This window comes from Nasonia vitripennis, assembly GCF_009193385.2.
Source record: "Nasonia vitripennis strain AsymCx chromosome 3 unlocalized genomic scaffold, Nvit_psr_1.1 chr3_random0004, whole genome shotgun sequence".
Taxonomy (NCBI): Eukaryota; Metazoa; Arthropoda; class Insecta; order Hymenoptera; family Pteromalidae; genus Nasonia; species Nasonia vitripennis.
The window spans coordinates 1069297-1094956 of NW_022279623.1; the positions used below are offsets into that span (position 1 = coordinate 1069297).

Consider the following 25660-nt stretch of genomic DNA (forward strand, 5'->3'; position numbering starts at 1 on the left):
TCAGGGGAAGCGCGTTTGGATGTTGATTTGTTTCGTGTTCCGGGGTCGTTAGATCTCGACGCGATCACTCACCTGCACTTGTGTACCTATATATTCCATATACGAATATTTCATCGACGAGGCGTTAATATTTCGAGAGATCCCCTGCACCGGTATACAAGTCTCGCGTGCGCTGTGCAGGTAAAAGCACTTAGGACGATTTTCACCTACGCACACCGCTGCATCGGAACGATTAATCTCGCCCCGTCGTGATGTGTGTTATACATACACGCACCTTCTTCCCTTTCTCTCAATGGGAAACTAGCGCGCGCGGAACGGATGAATTATGCCCGCCACGTGCGCTTTCTCATAATGCACCTTTATTAGCGGGAGAGATAACGCGCGCCGCGGATGCATAAAGCACAAAGGGAGAGGCGTGTGGGATAGATAGATAGATAGATAGATGCATGATCGTCGGTGCGGTCACCTCCGGACGCGTTAAATTCACCGCGCGCGAACGGCGCCGCGGAACGACTTCAAAAGCGGCGAGGAAATCGTAAGATTACACGTAGAGTATTTATTGTTTGCATAGAGCGATCGTTCGATCGCTTTATTTTTAACTCGCTGTGAATTTAACGTACGTGCGGCTTGCTACTCTCTCTCTCTCTCTCTCTCTCTCTCTCTCTATATATATATATATATATATATATATATATATATGTATGTATGTATAGATCGAGCATTGATATGCAAATTTATGCGAGTTAAGTGAGTCCGAACAATCTACCGGCATCTGGCGTTTTTGTCGACAGCGACTATGCGCGAGCGCGTACTATGTGCGCAGCACGAATAGACGACTCTATTTGCATCGATAATCGCGTTATACACCGAGCTCAGCACGCACGTCGTCGCCAGATGTAAATTACCGAATATGTGACAGTTTCGGCTGAATTAATTGCTTCTATACTTGAGAATTCCCGATCGTGGACAGCGATTATGGAAACTATAATGGATTTTCGGCTGTAACAAGCATGCGTTTAAATACTGGGAATTATAAGTCTCGTAAATTTTTCCTCGTTTTCCGCGTACGTCAACAATGTGGCTACTGATGCGTTATACTTTTTTCAACGTGAAACGCGTGACTGGAATTTTCAGATTATATTTCATGTAATATCTATACGCTACTACATGAAAATCTCAATCCGCCGCCGCCGAAAAAGGGAGGAGGAGGGGGATATCATCTCGACGCAGCATATTACACGGTCCAGGCTCTATCGTAAAATCAAGAGGCGACGTCTCTGGTTCTCCTCCTAGCGTATACGCATTACAATACGCTAGACTTGCTCCTCCGCGCGCGCATGAAATAGGCCGGCTGCAGCAGCAGCGGCAGCGGATTACTCGAGGATTACCCGAGGCGATGCTCGCTCAGGCTTGATTTACAAAGCTGGATTGCTCCGTTTTTCTCTCTCTCTTTCTCTCTCTCTCTCTCTCTCTCTCTCTCTCTCTCTCTCTCTCTCTCCGTCTGCCTCCCTTGTAAGACGAGCAGTTGCGCAAGGACCCTCGAGAAATTGACACGGCTTTGAAGAGCTGCACCTTCGAGGAGTATGTTGAATAGGTCAGTGGAGTGTGTTTGCGGGGCGATCGCTTGCGCTTTTGCAGCTCGCTGAGATGTTTGCGAGATCGGCGCCGCGTGTCAATGCGGGTTTCTGTTTTCCTTTGTTCGCGGTTGTATAGTATATGAAAGACGAGTTCTTGCTTGCGATTGAGACGTTCTTGGATTAGCGTAATATGCTCTTGTAGGAAAAACTCCACTGAAGAGCATTGAATTTTTATAACGCGTATATACGTGCAGTTTGACACAAAATACATCCGAAGCGAATACATCTTAAGATATAATTTCGATAGATGAGGAGGAGAAGGAGGAGGGAGGTCATGTTCACGGTCCTCTCGATGAGGTCTCTATCTTCTTTTGCTTCCACGAAACAGCGGTGAAAACACGCGCTACGGCCCCCTGATCTTATCAGGACTCTGCGCGAGGAGCAGCGATGAAAAAGAAGCAGCAAGCGACGGAGAGAGAGAGAGAGCATGAAAAATCCGAAGGACCATACGGGAGGTTAATGATCACGAATTTCGACGAACGAAGCGACGTGGATAAAAAGGCCAACTGGACGAAAGGTGTAGATGGGACGAGAGTAGAGAGAATAAGAGACAGAGAAGCTGGAATGATGAGAGCTGAGAGCTGCTGCAGATTTGGCCGGGCATCGAGTTTCAACTCCGCTTCGAGTCGTTGTAATTTTTGTAAAAAAATACCGTCGGATTTTTTTTTCCCATTTTCGTATACCATCCACAAACGAGTAAACGCGCAGTTTGTTTTGGCGTTATCATCTAATCAGCGGGGGTGTACAAATAATTCAGAAGCTAAGTGAATTACGTCGGAATGGGATGATGAAAGGCACATTTAGGGCCTGGAGCGAAGAAAATGCGCTGTGTATAGGACATATATGTATAGATATACAGTAGAGCGCAGAGTACACACGCGTGGGGTTGAAAACGTAGCTGCGCTGTTTGACCCCTCGAAGTAACGCGTGCTGCTCTCATGAATCAAGTCGCATTAGAGAGAGAGAGAGAGAGAGAGAGAGAGAGAGAGAGAGAGAGAGAGAGAGAGAGAGAGAGAGAGATGCAGCGCGCAGGGGAAGAGCAATCTTCCGCCCGAACTTCAAGTAGATTGGATTTCCGAGCTTTATTCAATTACCCGTGAGCAGAAGTGGTCCTCCGGCGAATGCTACTGCGCTATCCGTTCGCGCAACGTTTTTTGAGAACGCGCGCGGCGTAAAAATAAAGGAATACGCGTTCACGACTTTGGTGGTACAGCCATGCGTGTACATTCGAACAGGATTCCGTGAGCAGGCAATTGATTACAAGCATCTCCTCGTTAGTATTGAATATCAACTACGGCTCTTCGAGTCGAAAGAGCAGAAAAAGTTCATACAGCGTGTTGCATCAAACATGTACTGGCGAAGGTGCGCAGAGGCGTTGGAAATATAAATTCTTATCTACTTCTCATGCGCCGTTGTTGCATATATTTAAATCGAGGCCGGATCGTGCAAGAGAGAACATCGATGTCGAATCACGTGGACGGAATAAATCTCACGTCCGAGAGGATTCAATTTACGAGTTCACGCTTGCGGAATACGATTCCAGTCAAGCGTGTGCGCGAGTTTTTTAAGAATCTTCTGATACGCCACAATCGGGGTTCAATTATGCGCAACGCGTGGAGCCCAATTAATTGCCGCGTCTCGCGATAGCTAATTCCCTTCATCCCACACGTACACGCGTGGAAATTATACAGAAATTTATACGCGTGAAAGAATAAAAAATAAAACAGGGTTGCAGTATAGCGCGTTTCCCAAAATCACGGACTCGAATTTCACGGAATTCAATAACCCAAGGCAATGTGTCACGCACGTATAGGCGCACACGGCGAAATCGGATCCGCGACAGTCATTACAGCGTAATAGCCGACAATGAATCGCAGTACACAGATCGAGTCTCTCGCCGCGACCCGCCGCATGGCCATTACAGAACATAAGAGAGAGAGAGAGAGAAAGAGAGAGAGAGAGAGAGAGAGCGAGAGAGAGAGAGAGAGAGAGAGAGAGAGCTATATAACAGAAAGGGCTTCGGCCATGAAAAAGGCTAATCTACTTCCGAGTATATCTGTGTGCGCGGTAAAACGAGCCCCGGCTTTAGTTTAGACTTCAGAGGGAGGCTTCGCGCGCGCTCGCACATGCACACGTACATTACGCGACGTACTCCCTCTTCGTTGTCGGCGAGGTGGGGTAGGCGTGGCCGAGCTGCGCAAACGCGGCACGTGACCCGGCCGCGTTTGCGGCGACTCGAGGCGGGACTTGGCACTTTGCCACTGCAAAGAGAGAGAGAGAGAGAGAGAGAGAGAGAGAGAGAGAGAGAAAGAGAGAAAGAGAGAGAGAGAGAGAGAGAGAGAGGCGCAGAGGAAGAGGTATTTCTCCTCTCGGCTGCAGCACCACATATCGCGAGGGCCGCTACACACGCACTCGCAGCGGGACTCTGTTGTCGAGCGCGCGCCGGTCTTTTCTCTCGCGCTTGTTTACAAAAGCCCGACGCCGCGGTACAATAGCGCCGCGTCAGGCCGGATCCGAGCCCGAGTGTATCTACTTGCATTGTCGAGGCCCGATCGATCCCGTATCCCGCGGCATCGCGCAGCTACCGCCAAAAGAGAGAGACAGAGATGGCTGCCACGATAGGGCCGACGACGACGAACTTTAACGCTGACATGGCCTACATTGTCTTCGTCGCTATCACGTGAACGCGTTCCCGACGAAAGAAAAAGAGAGAGAGAGAGAGAGAGAGAGAGAGAGAGAGAGAGAGAGAGAGAGAGAGAGCGATGCTGCTGGTGCCGGCCTCGATGATGCAGGCGCAGTCCAAGATGCTGCACCAGATAAACAAGTACTACGGCGAGAAGGTCCAGCTGCGCATGATCCAGATCCAGAGGACCATACGCGAGGTCTGCAAGGTCGTGCAAGACGTGCTCCGAGAGGTCGAGGTGCAGGAGCCGCGCTTCATCTCCTCCCTCACCGAGTGCAACGGACGCTTCGAGGGCCTCGAAGTCATATCACCCGGCGAGTTCGAGGTCGTCCTCTATCTCAACCAGATGGGCGTCTTCAACTTCGTGGACGACGGCACCCTGCCCGGCTGCGCCGTCCTCAAGCTCAGCGACGGCCGCAAGCGCTCCATGTCTCTCTGGGTCGAGTTCATCACTGCATCGGGCTACCTGTCCGCGCGCAAGATCCGCTCGCGCTTCCAGACCCTGGTGGCCCAGGCCTGCGACAAGTGCGCCTACCGGGACTCGGTCAAGATGATCGCCGACACGTCGGAGGTGAAGCTGCGCATCCGCGAGCGCTACGTCGTGCAGATCACACCGGCGTTCAAGTGCTCCGGAGTCTGGCCAAGGTCGGCCGCGCACTGGCCGATAGCCCAGATCCCCTGGCCTCATCCGAACCTCGTGACCGAGGTCAAGACCGAGGGCTTTGACCTGCTGTCCAAGGAGAGCGTGGTCATGCAGGGCAAGCAGTCGGCCATGGAGGGCGACGCCTGGGTGCTGTCGTTCAACGAGGCCGAGTCGAGACTGCTGCAGGGCGGCTGCAGGAAGCGCTGCTTGAGCATCCTGAAGACGCTGAGGGACAGGCATCTTGACCTGCCGGGCAACCCGGTCACCAGCTACCACATGAAGACGCTGCTGCTCTACGAGTGCGAGAAGCACCCGATGGAGACCGAGTGGGACGAGTCGTGCTTGGGCGACCGTATCAACGGGATATTTCTTCAGCTGATATCGTGCCTGCAGTGCCGGAGGTGCCCGCACTACTTCCTGCCGAACCTCGACCTGTTCAAAGGTAAATCGCAGAGCGGACTGGAGAACGCGGCCAAGCAGGTCTGGAGGCTGACGAGGGAACTGTTGATGAACAGTCGAGCGCTCGAGAAGCTTTAGCCTCGTTTTATTTTGGTTGTTATTTTTAAAAGTGCGAGACATTGTTTTCGGGGAGCGCTGCGACGCAGAGTGTACCAAAAAATATGTGTCTATAATCAGTATAATTGTTTTTGTGGATTCATTATTGCGGTTTAAGACCTTTGCAAAGAGTGGATATAATTTGTGATATGCGCTATTACGAGTAACGTAGTGAGAAATTTCATCAAAATTAATTATTCCAATTTTTACTTTTGTACGATACGGCTGAAATGTATATGGAATATTACTACAATATCATTTTATATGATATTCACCTATACATGCGATCTTACGTAGTGTACTGTATTCACTTATAATAATGGCATTAAACATATACGTATACGTATACTTGATTGGTGCTATATGTTTTTTCAAGTTCATACTATTGTTAAAAGCGTCTATTGTTGATTATTTTGAAATATATAACTCTAAACTATAACGTTTTCCGCGTTGAAAGATGATGCTTTAATTAGTCTAACCATATGACCTGTTGATTGATGTATATACTTTTATAGCATTATTCAAGCGTACGTATTTATTTATTTTGTACAATAATAGTAGACGATGTACATAGTTATAAATAAATAAATTTTATCATGCATATTGCCGATGCTTTTTTTTTGAATGTACCAACTTTCCAACCGAATCCCAATAAATTAAATATAGATTGTGAAAAAAAAACTGTAAAGGTTTTCTCTATCTAAGTTTCGTTCCTATGTATACTCGCATTGCAAAATGAACTTTGCCATTGTCGCTTGCAACTTCGATAAGCGTAATTTACCGGTTTTGCGCAACCGCACTGAATAATTGCTGCAACGAGCTGCGAATAGGTAAATGCTATGAAAATAAAGTCGCTTCGCTTCTAACGAGCCTCCATAATACATACACACGATAAGATCCGAAGACGTGCGCTTTACATATTCAAAGGCGCGACTATCTTTTTAGAACATTTTTATTTATCGTTTCGCCACGCATTGTTACATAAATAATATACAAGTACGTCCTGCAGTCGACGAAAGCTAGAAAAAATTCTTATCGCATAACGTAGAGTATGGAATATAACGTACGCTCGAAAAAGGAAGGAAGCGAGCGATCGATCAAGCTCCCCCGCGTAAATTTCATCAGCAGAAGAGAATCCGCTCATTAAAAGCCGAAAACTCATTAAAACCGGTGCGCGCGCGCGCGCGAGCCCGCGGGGCACCGGGCGGCGGCGCGTGTCACAGCACTATTTCACGGCGGTACCTAAATCAATTCGGCGAGCGTCGGCTATCAGTCAGGTGGAGAAGTACCTGGCGCCATATTGAAAAAGCCGCGTGATAAATAAATAAGCCGGCCGAAATCGGAGGGGAGACGTCAGCCTCACCCCCGCGAGTCCCGAAAATAATAACATCCGCACGCGCGGCAGAGTTGGGAGGAAAAAACAGCGAGAGGTCGCTGCTGCATAATTCACGCTGCTGCAAGGGTCGGGCCGAGGGTAGCATAAAATACACCCGGCGAGAGAAGCGGGGGTGCCGCGCACGCAGCAGCGGATCGATGCGCGAAGGGCGAGGCTGCGTCCCGCCCCGGAGTCGCCGGATTGGCGCGAGCTAACGGCGCGGAGGCGTGGCGTCGAGCCTCGGGAGAAAGAGCGAGAGCGAAAGAGAGAGAGAGAGAGAGAGAGAGAGAGAGAGAGAGAGAGAGAGAGAGAGATCACCTGCCGGTGGTGGTGGAGCTCCCGGCGCAGTCCGGCTCGAGAGAGAGACTCGCTTCCTCTCCACTCGACTCGTTCTCTCTCAGCGCGGCGCTTCGCTCCTTTCGGGAAGAGCTGCTCCGTCTGCTGTACCGTGACACGTCGAGAGGGTGTCGATTTTTCCGACATGGTGCGGGTGTCGTGGGCATGAGCCGAGTTCGTTCGTCAGTTCGTTTCCCGTGAATCGCCGAGACGAGAGCCAAGCGACGAAGATGTTGGTGCCGCCGGAGATGCTGACCGCCCAGTCGAAGATGGTCTACCAGCTGAACAAGTACTTCGGCGAGCGGGTGATGGCCCGCAAGAGCCAGGTGGCCAAGACCATCCAGGAAGTCTGCCGGGTGGTGCAGGACGTGCTGAAGGAGGTCGAGGTGCAGGAGCCGCGCTTCATCTCCTCGCTCACCGACTACAACGGCAGGTTCGACGGCCTCGACGTCATCTCGCCGACCGAGTTCGAGATCGTCATCTACCTCAACCAGATGGGCGTGCTCAACTTCGTGGACGACGGCACCCTGCCCGGCTGCGCCGTCCTCAAGCTCAGCGACGGCCGCAAGCGCTCCATGTCTCTCTGGGTCGAGTTCATCACTGCATCGGGCTACCTGTCCGCGCGCAAGATCCGCTCGCGCTTCCAGACCCTGGTGGCCCAGGCCTGCGACAAGTGCGCCTACCGGGACTCGGTCAAGATGATCGCCGACACGACCGAGGTGAAGCTGCGCATCCGCGAGCGCTACGTCGTGCAGATCACGCCGGCGTTCAAGTGCGCGGGCCTCTGGCCGCGCTCGGCCTCGCACTGGCCGATCCCCCAGATCCCCTGGCCCCACCCGAACCTCGTGGCCGAGGTCAAGACCGAGGGCTTCGACATGCTCTCCAAGGAGTGCATCGGCCTGCAGGGTAAGCAGTCGGCCATGGAGGGCGACGCCTGGGCGCTGAGCTTCCTCGACGCGGAGAACCGGCTGCTGCAGGGCGCCAGTCGGAGGCGCTGCCTCAGCATACTGAAGACGCTGCGGGACCGGCACCTCGATCTGCCCGGCAACCCGGTCACCAGCTACCACATGAAGACGCTGCTGCTCTACGAGTGCGAGAAGCACCCGCACGAGGCCGAGTGGGACGACGTCTGCCTGGCCGACCGCATCAACGGGATATTCCTGCAGCTGATATCGTGCCTGCAGTGCCGGAGGTGCCCGCACTACTTCCTGCCGAATCTCGACCTGTTCAAGGGAAAGTCGCCGAGCGGCCTGGAGAACGCGGCCAAGCAGGTCTGGAGACTGACCCGCGAGATGCTGACGAACAGTGCCGCGCTGGAAAAGCTCTAGTTCCTCCACCGCCGCGCGCGCGCGAAGAGGAGTTCTCGTATTTCTTGTTTTCGTTCGAACTTTCATTCTGTGATGCTCGATCCGATGTGATGCGAGCGACTCGATAAAGGACTATGTTTGCGTTTTTTTTTCTTCGAATTTTAGTGCCATAAATATCTACACGAACTGACGTTTCGAGTGCGTGTCGTCGGAGAGATCGAAAGTGAATATGAGCCCCGTTTGTTGTTGTGTTTATTACTATAGTATACGTTTCGCTTAATTTCCGCTGGAGAACTATTTCTTTGACTTTCGCAACGCGAAGCGCGACTGCCGAACGAAAAATCCGATTTTGGAGCATAAGATGATAAACGTGTTTTCGTTGTTGTTAGTGTAATTTTAAAATGTACGAGAGGAAGACACCGGCGGTGTAAGCGGATAGAGTGTGCGCGTGTCTGTTTTGGAACGAGAAAGCCGTCGTATACCAGTGCAACTCGGCGCAGTCGGAGACGTCGGAAGGAAGCCGGCGCGCAGTGCGAGCAGATATCAGCCGAAGCGACGGCGGACGTCGAGAGCGTGTCGCAGCGAGTGCCGGTATGGGTGTTCGTGAAATGGAAGAGATTCTGTATACGAGTGCATTACTGCCAAATTAACGTCTATTGTTATACGTGTAGAGATTGCAATTTTTAATTTCGTCTTTGTTATATGATATTGAAGTCAAACTTTATTTATCGATGCACGAGAGGTTGTAAAGAATAAAAACTTTGTAAAACACTGTATTTATGAAGACTCGTCGTCTGCTTCGAAATCTAGCAATTTCTCCATACTCTTTGTATCTCGCTTTTGTATATACGATGTTGAAAAACTATTTATTGAATTGTAATGAATTTCGAAAATACAGTAATATTTATACGAAACATGATGTTCAACATTTCTTTCAAATATATCCCAATTCGATCTGTGTTCACATACGATACTCTCTTTTTGTTCCACTCCGCATAAATTTTCCACTAATCAGAGATTATCCTTTGTACTGTTATACCGATTTGAAGTTTATATGTTTCGTTACGAGGTATAAGTATGCAATTAGCGATAAGCCGCAATTGGATCATTCATTCCATTCAAAACATCATAAAGAGCTTTGCATAATCTCGCGATGAACATTCAAGAGGTTATTCAAACAACCGCGCGATCCGTTTATCAATATTGACAACGTATCGTTTAACGTTTTCCTATACTAGTCGAATAGAGAGTAAATAGATCACGTAAATTATCAAAGAGTACAGCACGTGTACGGTTAAAGTTTGCTAAAGACGAGTCATATAATCCAACACAGTAAACAAACAAACGCGAAACGATCGAGAATTTTTCGACAGACTCTCATCATGTTGCGGAAGACGATTATAGAGGATAACGTGGAAAATTTAAGCTCTTTACAATCATAAACAAATACACTTGAGCTAATATCTTTTTGTTATATATCACCAAAATAGCTCGATCAAGTGAAAAATCGCACGAATGTAAACAGTTCGAGAGTCGACTCAGGGAACCGGAATTAATTACAATGAAAAATATATACATATAATCGGTCTGCTGGCAAAAGACCACCTCAGTCGTTTTGCTATTGTAATAACGATGATGAATATCGAAGTTCGATTGTGTGATAATTTAACTGTATAAAATTCTAATTTTCCTATTCGTTTGCAGGACACCGGGATATTTGCTTTCTCTCTCCGCGGTTACAGTCGGTTAATTTTGATCGTTTCTCTGCATACATATATAAAAGCTAACTCGAGCACAAGATCATTTCGCAAGTAAATGCACACACACCCGTGGCAAAATAAAAGCATCGCGGACTTCGAAACGCACAAGCGCTGCAATGACGCGAGTACAACTACAGTCGATAATAACAGCGCTGAAAGGACAATTTCAAAGTTGCGCTTGTGCAAACAGAGCCGCAGCGAGATAGTCGCTCCGCGGCGGCGCGGTATGCCTTGTACCCGAGAAAGAAAGCTATATTGTAGCTGGAGAGAAAACATAGCGCAAGGAGAGTTACGACGCAAGAAGAGGCACGACCGTAAATTACTCCTAAGTTCTCGCAAATCATTTTCTCCGGACATTTTGCAAGAAATTCAGTGCCGCCGCTGTTCGCGATTGAATTTAATGCTGTGGCGCATATACCGCGTCCGCGCAGTTTATACACGCCGTAGCAGAATTTTATAGTGTATGCGCGCTTCAAACTATTACACGGCGGTTAAACCTGCGATTGTAAATTATCACTATGCGCGTTTAAAATTTTTTACTCCGAGAATTAAAGCTAATCGTCTTCGCTTAACAGCTGAATATCATTATACGTTATTTTTCGCATAAACGACAATGAATCGAGAAATGAAAGAAAAATAACGCTCGATGCACCAGAGCGGCTGATGCTCATTAAGATGCGCTGCCGAGTTAGAGGGACCTCCCTAAAACTGATTTACCATAATTCTCTGGTGGTGACGCGAGAAGACAATGAGAGAACGAAGCGGGGCCAAGTATCTCGTGATTGAGAGGCCCTCTTTCTCTCTCGCTTTGGACGACCGCCGCTCCATTTTTTCAATATGCAAATCACACACACGCTGCAGCAAAACAGTGTAGCAGCAGCCGCCGCCGCCGGGACCAGTTTTTCTCTAGTCCTTTTTGCCGAGCGCGCTCTCATAAGAAACCTTTATCCGGCCCGGAGCCACTTTATACGCACGAGAGCTGCAGTCGCCAGGCGATAGATTGTGGTCCCGCGAAAAAGGACGGGCCGATAAGAAAAAAGCAGCCAAGCGAAGGCTCTGCTGCAGCGCGCACGAAGAAAGAAAGCGAATAAATATCGATCCGAACATTGTAATTGGTGCAGCGCGCGGCTCTGTCGCGAGTGCGAGCTGGGGATTTAAAAAAACTGAGAAAAGAAATGCTGCGCAGCCTGAAGAACAAAAGAATTGTTCGGCGATTCATTCATAAAACATGAAAAAGCTGCGCGCTGAGTTATATTTATGAATAGAGTGCCATTGCCGATGAAAGTATGCCAATATAGCATAAGTTATATTATAGGCATAGTGTTTACTTCGTCACTTTTGTGTGCAGAGCAAACGCGATAATTATCGTTAGAACATCAGCAGCTGTGCAGCGAGGGCTACTGCTATTTCAGTTGATACTGAAGCTTATTTGCGATTCGTCTACAAAATTTGCATTATATTATAATCACAATCGCTGCATGAAATTAATTCCATTAACATGCGGATGCGGTACGAACGTCTGCATGGATTAAAAAGTTATCTGTATATTATAATGCTTTCTAGTCAACCGAGCCCGATCATCCGCTACGTGTACAACGAAACACGCTTTACGCACTCTCTTTACTCAATTCGGTAGAATAAAGCACCACGTGCGTGAATCATTCACGTTTTCAATAAACGCGTGAAGAATCGAGGGGGGCGAGACTCTCGCAATGCAAATCGAGCGTCAAAGACGGGCCGTATCCGAGGCGTTTCTCTCTTACATTTTTTGTGAATGATAGTCGCGCGCATCCACGTACACGCGCGCACTTAAACGGCGCGATCCGCTTGAGATCTTGTTCGGCCGTTCCATTGCAGAAACTCTCGCGCCAATAAAACTCGCTCAGATAAAGCCGCGATGTTTATGGTCGCGGAGACAGGGCTCGCAATCGGGACCGACGTGTTACCGAGAAGCTTGCGCTCCAAAAAAAGGATGTAGCAACGAAATGTAGGAGGAAAATGAAAACAGCGAGATGGAGAAGTTGGCGATAGAGAGAGAGAGAGAGAGAGAGAGAGAGAGAGAGAGAGAGAGAGAGAGAGAGAAAGAGAGAGAGAGAGAGAGAAACTCAGTGAGGGAAACTTGCAGTACTTGGAATTATCGCAAGAGCGTTTTTTATGTTCTTCATTGAATTGCGCCATTTTATAAGCTCTGGCTGATGTCATATAGGTATTGTTTTTCGCGAAGATCGGCCAGAGGATTCGACGCCCGAGTCACGCGTGTCTCTCAATTTTATTGGGCCGTCCGGCCGCGCATCTTCGTTTTATTTGTATTATACACACGCGAAAAGCAGACGCTGCTCTCTCTCTCTTTCTCTCTGTCTTGGCCGGGTAACGCGATACTCGCGCGCGCAGATCTTGTTTCCCTCTTTTTTCTCTCTCCTTCTCTCTTTACGGCTTAAGCGCCTGCCCTTTTTCCTCTCTCCTTCTCTCTTTCGCTTCCCTTATAGCCGCGGCTACATGGACTGTATAACACGAGAAAGAGAGAGAGAGATAGAGAGAGAGAGAGAGAGAGAGAGAGAGAGTGAGAGAGAGAGAGTGAGTGAGAGAGAGAGAGTGAGAGAGAGAGAGTGAGTGAGAGAGAGAGAGAGAGAGAAGCGGCGGGTTTATGTGCGCGCGCGGCTTTTGCGCCAGCTGACAGCGCGCGCCTTGTACACTATGGCGCGAGAGCGGCTCGCTTCTATATATGCGCGTGTATACATATATAGGCGAGCGCACAGGTACGCGCTGGAACGAGATCACCAAGATAAGGCCCCTATATGCGCGCGCGCGCGCGTGTGTGTCGGCGCGTTTTCAGCTTTACGGCATATATAGCCAGCTCTCCTCTGGACGCAACTATATCTCCTGGACTTTCGTTGCGTTTTTTTTCTCTCCTTTTGTTGCGAAAAGAGACGCGACCGATGCGCGTGTGCGCGGAATTTTAGTGCGCGCGCTTTTTGTTTGCTAAAAATAACGCGATGCTAAATGTCCGCGTCTTGTTCTTGGAAAATGTTTGAAAATTTAGTGTTATAGATGCAGCGCCAGTGCTTTTTGTTCCTGCGGCTTTTGATGCATCGCGCGCGGCGGGTCTATATGATATACCCTTCGAGTACATGCAGGTAAAATTATTTTGAAATTTTACGAGGCAATTGCCGTTAATTACGAGCATTGTACAAACTATAAATGTAAATTCCCTGCGCGCACTTGTTAAATCCATATGAAAATATCTCCGCCCTAGCAACTTAAATCTCGCTGCGACTAATTAATCCCGGAGTTTCTCTCCCTCTAATAAGTTACAAGCATCGCACTTGAAATGCTCGTTCAACGAGTTACGCGCCTCTGAGCAGTATGCATTTTTTCTTTCTCGAATTTATACGATTAGCAACCGGACAGGTTGTTCATATATATGTATATAGCGAGAATGCAATTCCGACCCAGACAGAATCCGGATTAAAAGTAATGTTCGCCACTTTAAAGTAACATTCAATTAAGACGTATCCTGATATACAATCGTTAAAAAAACATTAATAATCAGAGTAATTGAAAACCCTGTGTACCGAGAATCCATTGCGCAATTTTCCTCGACTCCAAACATCTTCTTCTGCAGCAATAAGATAGTACAGGTCTCTTATACGCGCATATATACTTTTCCACCCTCGTCTGCCTGATGTGTAACTCCTCTAGCCTCGATCGCAGCCGATGTACTTATATCTCCGGAGGTGTATAGCAGTAGGGTTTTACGAGCGAAACCACTTAGAGTATAGCTCTCGCGCCCAGAACGACACGCATTAATATGAAACATTGATGCGAATACTCTTGCCGGCGTTTTACGCGTCGCGCACGTGCGCCGCGCGCGAGAAGAAAAATGATCTTATACGAGCCAATGCTAACACCGATAAACGGGGCGTGTACCTAGCAAAAACGACGCTATAATCCAAATTATCCTCGCAATTTTCGTCTTCCAAAACGAAGCAGTTGTACACTCGAACGAGTCTATAGACGTGCGATTGCGCAAAGCGAGTTTCTGGCTCGTCTTAAATTCGCTTTGAAAAGCTGCGCATGTATCGCGCTTTTATCTACGGCCATTCGTTGCCACCGTTTATCGCGCCTCCATATCGCCGACACATACCTGCGCGAGGACTGCGTCGCTCGAATAAATTCACCGATCGCCGAAGACTGCAGCGTAGGCACATTATACATCCGTTTGCGTAACTCGCATCTCCGCGAGCACGAAATCGCAGAAAAAGACGCCACGATAAAAGTGGAAGGCCGCCGCGACGTATTTATATATTCGAGTAGGGGGAAGAGATAAAAGAGCGTCGAGTGCGGATGCATACGCAGGGAGTACATTCCCCCGAGACGAATAAACTCGCCGCCTGCTGGCTGTGTACGAGAAATTGAATTGATTTCAGTACAACAAAATCCTCGTCTCTCATCAAAAACGCTCGGGAGCTGCATCACCGTCAATCAATCGGCAACGAGGCCGAAATGATTTCCGAGCGGTCCGACTACATCTATATCCCGAATTCAATGCGCAGAGAGACCGAGCGAGAGCATTTCTTTCTATCTCGGCTCGCCGAGAGAGGAGAGCGAGAGGCGCAAGAACAAAAGGATGAGATCGACTTTGACACGAGCTGGTATGCGACGCGCGGCGGGCTTAGTTCTTTCTTGCGAGAACGATGGAACGCGCGTCTCCTCGTGTGCCGCGAGAACAAAAGTGCATATTTGAGCTCGTTCTCGTTTTTTTTCTGCGGACCAGACGAGAGATATCCGGCTCGGTAAATTAGAGCGATGTACGAGCCGCGGTAGCCTTTAGTCTTTCCTGCGCATTCCGAGGCGGGTGAGGTGGTATTTCGAGCGATTATCTGCTTATGTGTGCCGCAGGGTTTTTTCATTGAAATAGGCAGAAAAACAAATATCAAAGGGATTCCTCGCCAATATACATCGCTCGGGATGAATTGCCAGATGAACACGATTAACGAATTTGTCCGACCAGGCCTGGCTTTTGTATTTCCCTCGTAATAATCCACTCGCGAATGAAAAAGTAAATCAACGACTTTTCGTCCATAAAGGAGACTCCCGCGGGGGTTCGCACGTTGGGCATCGCTGCGCAGCGCTCGACGGGCGAACGCGCGTTTTTCAAAACGCGCCACGTGTCCCTGTCACAAATTGAGACAAACGAGCGCTCTGCGGACCACTTGTTCCATAGGAAGATTGAACAATCGCACGAGGGAGCGAGTATCGAATCATACGAACACACTTGCTTTGTGCTCATACTGCACACGTATACGTGGCTCGAATCGTTATTTTTTTATATTTAATTTCGTTACTATTCGTACAGCGAGTCGATTCGGCGCATAAAACGAAGATTTCCAGGCTGCGAACGCCTATAACCGTCGGATGTAATGGTCCGTCGGAAAGTTATGAGCTCGCGACAGTCGCGACTTTGTATTCGAGGCTCGATCGCGATCCGCAGATTTGTCCTGATGCCAACAGCCGTCGCGTGTACATGTCGAGCAAGATAATGGCTGGCAATAATCGCGGGCGTATGCAAGACATCGCGCAAAACACGTTGTGCCAGCTGCAAAGATGCTCACTTGGCTATCGCGGTTTTGCTAGATTTTGTTGTATCGGCTTTTGATTCTCTTTAGAGAGATATCCGCAGGTTTTTGTTTGTTTCATTCACAATTCGAGATTCAATAAAAAGCACAGCGAAACGAATGCACTCTCTGAAATATAGTCAAGGAAAGCGCTATTAATTCCTGGAAATTACATTAATAGCGGAGGAACGGGTTAAAAGCGGGTCAATTGCTAAGAGCTTTCATCCTTCATTCGCGTCCAAACTGCTAAATCAAATTGCAAGGGGTGTTGCCTGACTTATGGCTCGATTATGGCAGCAAACGCATTTCGAGTTGGACGCAGATTAAATTTTGGTTAAAAACAATAAAATATGCCCAGAAAAGAATTTTGTTTGCCGACCATATATTTTCCCGTTAAAAATGTAATCTACTTAATCCGATGCATCAATCGTGGATATACTGCAGAGGTGAAAAATGATACATCTCAAGCTTTCCGATAAATTTGATCAAGCTTTTTAACCCGTTAATCAACTATTTTCAGACTCCCAGAAAACAGTATGGACTTTACTCTCAAACTGATTTCTATTAATAAGACAAACTTACATTGTCTGCAGCAACGAATATGTGGCGAAAAATTTTATATTTTTAGGCGAAGCCAACTTTTATGCTAACAGATTTTGCAGAAACACACGAACTAAATTGCACCAACACATCCGTCAGGAGAATAAAAAGAGAGAAAAGGTCAAAGTACCTCTCATGCTTACACTCGACAAATCCTAGGTTTGTTTATCCTACGGGTACTGCAGGGAGCACACACAGGCTCTTCGGGGGAAAAGCTTTCGATCCGAATCCAAATTTGATTAGTTCGAGGGGAGGAGCGGTGCGCGCGCGCCGCAAAGATTTATGCTCCTCGACACTCTCCGCTGAAGCAGGGAAAAACTGACTCTAGCTCTCACAAATATATCTATCCGTATATCCCCGAGGGACCGCCAGTTTTTCGGCGCGGAAGAAACGAAAGCCGGCGCCTAAGGAAGTTGTGAGAGTTGGCTCTCTCTCTCTCTCTCTCTCACTTTCGACAAAACACTCGAGTGGACTCTATTTTTGAACGAGAAGCGCGCGTAAAAGTTCGGGGACGCGGCTAAAAAGGGATCACGCAGGATGGATGCATCCTTTTGCTTGAATTATCGCCTCGATGGCCTAACGTTTTTTGCGCCCACGCTAGAGGTACGGTATCTCTGTGGAGCTGCGCGTTTGTTTGAGGGAATCCCGTAGGTTTTCTTTTAATATCGCCCACTCGCTCGGGAATATACGTATAATGCACTTCCGAGTGTGCGCCCCAGGACTCGGAAACTTTTAAGCGGTCGTTTGTTTTTACAGAGGCTTTTTTGCCCCATCCGCTTGTTTGTCACTGAGCGGCCTCGTATATAGAGTGAGATGTGATTAGTAAGCTAGGGTCATTGGCATCGTTCGGCATCTGGTAAGGTTCGTCACTTAATTTGGTCGAGATTAAAAATTTTTCACGCGAAATTGTACAGCAGTAGTGTAATTTTGAAGACCTGATTGTGACAAGTATAATAATCTTTCGCCGTTTATCTAGACTTTGGTGTAGATAATAGTTACAAGTTTTTACGGATCTTTCGTTATAAATATTTTCTTCAAAAACTTTTCAAATATTATTCGTAAATTTCATTTGTTTTTGCATTTTTTCAACATTTCCTCTCGGAAATTCTTTTGCGATCTCTATATTTCACACTGTTTCACGGCACTTTGTATCCTTGTTTTTTGCGCTTTTTATCTCTCGGCTTTCAGACCTAATAAACTCACGACTGCGCTACGTATATCGCTTGTTTACACTCGTATAACTTCAAAGAGAACTTCGGTAGTAGCGCGCGTTACGGATATTTTGATACTACATCGTCCAAGTGATTCATACAAAAATTATTTGCGAATTCAGTCTTACAATATATCTTACGAATTAATCTCATCGCCAAATCGTATTTATTAATAATATGATTATAGTTTATCACTATTTTCTTTGTCAATTATTTGAAACTCAAAAAAATTACTTATGAAGTTTTTCATCGGTAAAATAATTGACCGTGTCCTAGCACTGAATGAAACATAATAGAATAGCAATACGAAATGAAGTATAGATAAACTTTGCGGAAAATATTATTTGTAGTTTGGCTAAATTTAAATATAGAGAATTAGATCGAGTACTGCCTTTTCTACTTTTGATTTATGGGTTAATGGACAGAAGTATGACGTATACTAGATCCATTATAGTTGGTCATATATATATATATATATATATATATATATATATATCATCTTTCAGAAGAATCGCATCATTACTTACCGCATATTTTTTTGATTGAAATGTATATGATTAAAAAGTGTTGAAGGGTCCGAGAATTTAATTCGGAATATAATAATAGAAACATTGAAAAATATGTATAATCGCGTATCAGTAACGAGTGTTATAATTCAGAGGAAACGGCAAATCTGAATCGCAATGAAGTAGTCAGACGCAAATCAACAGGGCGATCGCATGACGTTAATAATAATCCAGCTATAAAGACGTTAACTCAAATTTCCTGCGATCATCGGAGCTGACGGGGGATAAATGGCAACAGATGCATGTGTAAAATTTTGGCACACACTGCGCTATATATACCCCCGCGCACACTCGCGGATCACCAGGCTATAATACAAGCTGCATCTCTTAGAACGAAAAGCCGACGGGCGTGTAAATGGCAAGCGCCACAGCCATTAGACCGGTGAGTTTACGAGTAGATCAGACTCGCGTTTATACGTCTGTATGTGTGTGCGTATGCATGTATAGTATAGTGTAATAATACTCACCGCGTGTGCGACGACGAGCGAGACCACCGAGCTAAAGACGAGGAAAAAAGACTATACGCTCTTATAGTCCGCCGTCCCTCTCTCTTTCTCGCGTTGCTCTCGCTCGGCGACGGCTTGGACCCAAATTAACATATGCGAAATCCAACGACATCGTGCATCTACTCACCTGAAACAAGAAGAGACATTCGGGCATAAAGTTTCGTCGATTTAGAGTCGCGATCGTGAGAACCGACTCGCAGAGACCAGTGCCATACTGTGACTATAATATCATTAATGTATGTTTACGATTTGTTACGCAGCTGAGGATAAATATTTCGGGGGACATAATAAATTTTCGATTAATTATATAACCATGCTAATTATTACATTCTATCGCAAGGTTATCTGAACGTTAGCTGAAACGTTTTTTTAATCGGTCAATATGTGTTGGCTCTTGTTTGTTTATATATCATTAATGCACAGTTATTTATGCCTAAAAACTCGAAGTAATTGCTGCATGGGATTGTTAAACTCGCGTGTTTAGTACAATCGTTATTCCTGCTGTAAAATTCTGCCTGAAATTCAAGTTCGCGGCAGAAAACAAAAATTTGGCTATTACGATATTCTTCTCTTGTCGCGTGCGTGTATTCGAGAGAAAACGGTCTTGAATACTTAATAAGATGGTGTGGCGCTCGGTACGTGGATAAAGTGTCGGAATAATGGACGAATCTCCGAATAAGATAAAAAGAACTTATATATACCTACACATATTTCTAGGAACAAGCAATACTTTTAAAAATGGCCATCACGTTCCTTGGTAATGACGCCGATCCAAATGGTTTCGCGCGTAAAGAGCAGCAATAAAAGAGTGAATTTAAACACTGTCTCTCGCTGCTTTCGCACGGCGTTCGCAGAACGTCCTTATCTTGTTGAATTCAATGTTGCTTTACTTTTATTATTACTACCATCGCGAGTGAATACAGGATAGATGATTTATCATTCTATCTCGCGTAGAAGAATAAATGATCGGATGAAATGCAAATGCGTATTTCGTCGCTTCCTTCAAAGCCGCGGAAAGTTCATTAATAATTTCACGCCAAACCTGTCGCGCTATTTTATGTGAGATCTGCTATCAGATCGTGAAGCCGCAGCACACAATTATGCGTATGAATCACGACGGCAGTAAAACTGCTGAGTTATTCGCGTATGAACGGGAAAACTTCTTCGCAAATACATATACAAACTTCACTAAAACGGTGTCATCTCGAACATTACGACTGTACGTTTTTGAGAGCAACAGCAGGCATGCATAGAGTGTAGGAGAAACTAACCTCGTCCACCTTTTTTCTCGGAAGCGAAAAACGTAAAAAGCCCCTTTATCTTGTATCAAGGGCGCATGAACGGTCGGCCATGTACGATTAATCCGACGGTCGCGCGCGCGTGAGTTCGCGAAGTATATGTGTAACCCAACACCCGAGTGAGCAGCACTAGGCGCGAGAGAGCGGGGGTAGGACCGCGCCGATCTCGTATCAAATTTCGTGTTTTATTCAAATGCCAACAATGCCATTAAAGGATTTCCCTCGCATTCGCCTGAGCGTATAATCCTTTCGGCTGCGCGATGCTATACCCGTATAGTCGGACGCGTACATTATACACGCGATGAGAGAAGGACGAACAAAGCCATATACACACGCGGGGACAAAATGCAGACGTGAAAACAAGAGCCACAATGCTGGCAGCTATCTGCCGATTTTTGTTTGCGACGATCGAAGAGATTCTTAGCTCGAACTTTTCAAGCGAACGACTCTCCCTGTATTTCGGGAGCATACGGCGTTCTGGGGGTTTGATTCGTATCGAGACGCTTCCGGTTTGAAGACAACATCTGCGAGGGCGCCGGTGTTGAGGGAATCCTTTCAGTTTGACCACATAAGCAAGATGCTCTTTTTCGCTGTGTCAGTTGGCGAGTATTTCTGTAATTTCAAAAGTCCATTAGAACTTCGGAACAACAACAAATCTAGCTGAGGCTCCGAAAAACTAATGTAATCTTGCCCGTTATGCTGTCACTGTGTTTTTTCGCTCTGGTCGTTAGCGACGCTCCGTCGCGTTCATCTCTCTTTGGCAGAGATGGGCGAAAGTGCTGGGAAAGAAATCGCGCGAGATGGGGTGGATAAAGTCATCACGCGGCGGCACCCATTCCACTCGCTCGGAAACAATCACATTACGCGCGCACAGCAGCCCCCGCGCGCACCAGGAGAAAGTCCTGCTGGTGGCTGAATGGCTGCTCTGATGTAACCCAATGATTTCTTATTTATCCGGAGATGCTTTCCTTGATCATCGCTGGCCAAAGGATGGGCGCGATGCTTGATAATTGGGGGAATTGTTAATCGAGTTCAGGGAGTTATTAATACGAGGACGAAAATTACCGACTTTGTATAGTAGCACGATGCTTTGATCCCACTGGAGTTTCTCTCTCGAATTCTATGGAGTGTTGTGAATACAAGAGAGTGTGTACGTGAAACAGAATGGCTAATCAGTCTCCAGAGAGATGATATAGGGGAGATCAGATCGCTAACTCCAATATGCAGAGATTCATTTTTCAAACGAATACACCAAATTTCCAACATTTTTTAACAATCCCACTCCAATTCTAATCTAAAAATAACGATCCCTTCGTTTTGACACACGCTTAATCCTCGTCCCATCACAGCAGCACAATAATTCACACGCCGCATGTTCTGTCCCTTTGTCGGCAGGCGTCACCCAAGCTCCATATAATAATATTCTTCCGCCAGAAGGAAAATCAGCGCACGCGACCAACCAACCCCCTGTATACGTACTCACGTTGCAGAGACGAATAGTCATGGATGCTGCAGTGCTTCAATCCGCAATAACTTCCAGTCCGGCGGCCCCGAGAGTCAGGGGTCATTGAGCGTTGGTATTATAAATGCATCAAACGTGCAGCGAGAAGGAAGAGAAGGCATGAGTCAGTCGGAGAGGGTGACAGGTGGCGCCAATTTAACGGGCCGACGGTCATGACGGATGTGGACGCTGCTGCTGCTGCTTCTCTCTCTCTCTCTCTCTCTCTCTCTCTCTCTCTCTCTCTCTCTCTCTCTCTTGTTACACGTGGTCGCTTCGCTGGGCACACGATGTCACGGCTTGTTCTGTGTGTGTGGGGGGGGGGGGCTGATGGGACTTATGTGCTTTACGTGATATCCCCTCGACTTTATCCCGTGAATGCTTGAGTGGAAGCAGGGCTCTTTTGCCAATCGGACGAGATTCGCTGGGCTAGTTTTTCTCGCGAGATGGATAGTGCTGCTCTCGAAGATTTCGAGATATACTCAAGAAGTGGTGAACTCGATCGAGATATTTTGATACACATAGTGGCTTTTCTGCGAGAGTCAGAGTAAATAATCCCGAGATGTAGGTATACTATAAGTTATCTTGTGGTTAGAACACATTGAAAGCATAATGTAGCTGAATAACAATACATCAATCGAGCCGATTTCGATCGATACAATATAGAGGCAGATAAAACGCAAATGATTTACAGTGAACACACTTATCCAGACCGGTGTTTAATTGATCATGTTCGCTCATTGCCTTAATTCATGACTTTGTCTATTCAAATCGCGAGCATTCACTACTCAATCAACGAGAAACATAGAAGCTTCGTATAGAATGTAAAGGGTGAAAAAAATACGAGAACACGCGGTGATCGTCGTCGTCACCTCTCTTTGTCTCTCCTTTATGCCGTTCTCGACTCGCCGACAAGTAGAATAAAGCCAGTCGTGAATTATATCGACCCTCGAGCGAAATCGTGCGAGTATACCTCGGCGTGGTGAGACTGTGTAGGCTCTCGCGTGTGTCTTATCTGCGGCGAGCCGCGCGCGCACGATGTAAACGTATATACGGCTAGACGTTGATACTCTGTACGCTTGTCCCTATATCTTTCCGCCCTTTTCTCTCCCTGCAGCGCAGGTCGGACCCCGAGTCTTACACACAGTTTCAGAATCGCTCTATCGTAACGTGAGAGACTTCAATTTGACTTCGTGCGGTAGTGGAAAATATCCGCGATAAGCTTTCTCGTTAATTAATTTATGCGCGTATACGTGCGGAATTTAATTTAATCGATTAAAATTTTCGGCAAAAAGAAAGTTTTTTTTTATAACGAACAACTAACTTGAATAACTTCGCAATGCGCTCCAAGGTGTTGCTTCCAACGACGCAGGCATATATACATGCGGACACTGTAAAAAGGTTGGCGCGCGCGAGGCTCATTAGCACTAATGAGTAATGAGCCGATGATTAAAGGAGGCGGTCAGGGGGCGTGACGCAGCCTTGATGTTCGCCGACGCTCGAGAAGCACCGCGACGTGTATGTATATAATATTGCACACCTCTATATAACCTCTTGCTCTCCGCTCTCGGCACAGGTCCGAACCCCTACTTCCATAATACGCGATCTCGTGCGTGTGTGTATAATAGTCGAAAAAGTCCGCGCGAGCTGCTGCTCCTTCGTGTGCCTAAATACAGGGCCTGGGCTGCAAAACGCTTCTTTATGGCTTCTTATACTAGTCTTGCATTCGTGTTTTATGGCCGAGCTGCACGTGATTCGTGAGGCTATTCTTATATGCGGGGAACATGCTTTTGTTTGCTTAGGATTCGGCAGGCTTGTCTAAATTCATATCGTTTGATAAATTTCATCTTTTGTTGCTCTTACTCGCGATGCTTGATAAATTCTCGCATACGTTTAGTTAGGAATTTCAGAAAAAAGAGAATGTTCGGCGAAAGAACAAAGAACATAACTATATACTTTCGCTTTTTAGCCCGAGGCGTCAAGACGGTGTTAGAACGATCGCGCGCGGTTGCGCTTTGAAATTCCTCCGCTCGTCTCTTGATTAGGTCATTAAGTGCTCTAATTCAGCGGCCTATAAAATTTTCGTAATTTACCGAAGGACGATAGTGAAAAACGATGAGTGCAATCTGCACACACGTGAGAGGTGACTCTCCTTGACGCATCTGTTCGCCGATGCATTGATCTAAACTCTTTACGCGCTAAAATGACAGAGGCAGTAATAATAAGCGTTATTGCCCGACGTTGCGCTCGAACCAAAAAAGTGTGGTAAATATTGCCGACGCACTCTTTTTACAGAAAAACTGAGCAGATATAACTGCGAGCCCAGTCCGACAGTTATTAGGCCGTATTCTACGCTCGGAACAAGCGAACCCCAGATAATGCAGACTGCGCAATACAAAGGAAACAAATCGGGCTACACGATACTCCCGTTCGGCCATAAATACCTCAACGATTCTATTATCCCGGCATACAGCGGCGTGTAACACACCTCGAGCGGTAGATAATCCACATACGCGCGGAGAGGCCCGGGACAAGCGGACAAAAAAGAGGGCCGGCTCGTATCGCCGGAGAACAGGGAAACGCATGCGTGTATAGAGAAGCCGTGGGCGTTGTCACTCGGCGACCTGACTTTACGAGGGAACAGCGCAGGGGGTCCTACGGGCCACAATGGCCACCCGTCGCGGGACCTGCCCCTCCTCCCGCACTTGACTCTCGGATGATGAGCCGAATGTTTGACCGCAGTCATATAGTGCTGTTGCGTTTCTATCAAATGTATACACACGCGTGTAATGTGTCAATCAGTCGGCGCCAAAGGGAGATTTATCCCCGTCGCCTAGGCCGCAGAGCTGAGCATCGTCGTCGGTGTATATACGGATTCGAAAGGCCCATAAGCGAGTCTAAGTGGAATGATGAAAAATCGTTTCTCTCAGACTGATGCACCTGTGGAGGAATGCGTGGATGTTCTTTTTAACGATGCTTTTTTATAGGACTTTGGGAAAGTTTATGCGCATGTGTATAGGTGTATATGGATTTCCTATTTACGTATTCTAATGAGTTTCCAGATAAATTTATTAAATGAAGCCGTTTCCGAGAAAACGTTCATAAAGTTTCTCGATGAGCTCGTGTAGACCATGTGCGTTAACGTATGCTGTCTATAGAAATAAAACTATTGATGTAAGTCATTGTTGCTCGTTTTCGGGTCATTCTTCGTTCACAATGCGAAATCTCCGCGATAACCAGACGTTTCCGGCGTAATCCACTCAGCGAGAGAGAGAGAGAGAGAGAGAGAGAGAGAGAGAGAGAGAGAGAGAGAGAGAGACTTCCATTCAGACGAATGTTGTATGTGGAAAAGAGAATTAGAAACAAGAATCACGGCATGCGTCCCGCGGTGCGTCTCTCGAACGAAAGTTACAAGGCTCTCGCCGGTGAAACGCGGCGGAAAACAAGAGGTCAATCCCCGGAGAACTTCTGCCTACTTCACGTCGGAAGACCTTTTGAGTAGAAAAGAAGCCGGAGAGATGGTACCTGCGTTTTTCCAAAAGGGTAATCTGATCCTGTTACAACGAGCGAGCAGTCCTGGGAACATCTCGGGGACCGACGAAATTTCTTCTTTCTCTCCTCTCTCTCTCTCTCTCTCTTTCCGTCATCTTTTCGGGGCTGTCGCGCGGATGTGCCGCTGCCGCTGTACATAATATCCGTGAAGATAGGTGCCGAAGATAAAGACCAGAGTCTCGTTTATACCAAACAGGTAGACCAGCGACGCCGACAGACATCGAGCTGTCCCTTTTCCTTTCTCTGTCGGTTCTCGGCCCTTCACGTCTTACTATTCTTCTTTTTCGGGTAAATACCGAAAATATTGTGAACGTAATGAATGCCTGGGCTACGCGAATTGACGGCTACTTCTTTTGACGCTAACTTCTATTGATCATGAACGACACGGGATGATTTTATTAGTAGTTGTATAATATAGAAAAAAAGACTGACCAGTAAAAATGAAGGATGACCAGTGTTTCGTGCGTACATAAAGTTTTATGACTTCAAATTATAAAATGAATGTAAAACACGGAAAA

General features: G+C 46.9%; 3 protein-coding genes across 17 annotated transcripts in view; 2 read left to right on the forward strand and 1 right to left on the reverse strand.

Moving 5' to 3' along the window:
* LOC100118775 (neurobeachin) overlaps nt 1–25660 on the reverse strand; it is a 316568-nt gene that overhangs the window by 22265 nt on the left and 268643 nt on the right. The window lies entirely within an intron of this gene.
* On the forward strand, nt 4020–6119 carry LOC103316564 (protein mab-21). Its single transcript, XM_008210718.4, has one exon. The coding sequence runs from the start codon at nt 4400–4402 to the stop codon at nt 5498–5500; it is 1101 nt and encodes a 366-aa protein (XP_008208940.2). The 5' UTR covers nt 4020–4399; the 3' UTR covers nt 5501–6119.
* Nucleotides 7223–9450, forward strand: LOC100118149 (protein mab-21). Its single transcript, XM_001600342.4, has one exon. The coding sequence runs from the start codon at nt 7460–7462 to the stop codon at nt 8555–8557; it is 1098 nt and encodes a 365-aa protein (XP_001600392.1). The 5' UTR covers nt 7223–7459; the 3' UTR covers nt 8558–9450.

What these genes read in the sequence shown, in the direction of transcription:
- LOC100118149 (XM_001600342.4), top strand. Translation starts at nt 7,460, where the DNA reads ATGTTGGTGCCGCCGGAGATGCTGACCGCCCAGTCGAAGATGGTCTAC.
- LOC103316564 (XM_008210718.4), top strand. Translation starts at nt 4,400, where the DNA reads ATGCTGCTGGTGCCGGCCTCGATGATGCAGGCGCAGTCCAAGATGCTG.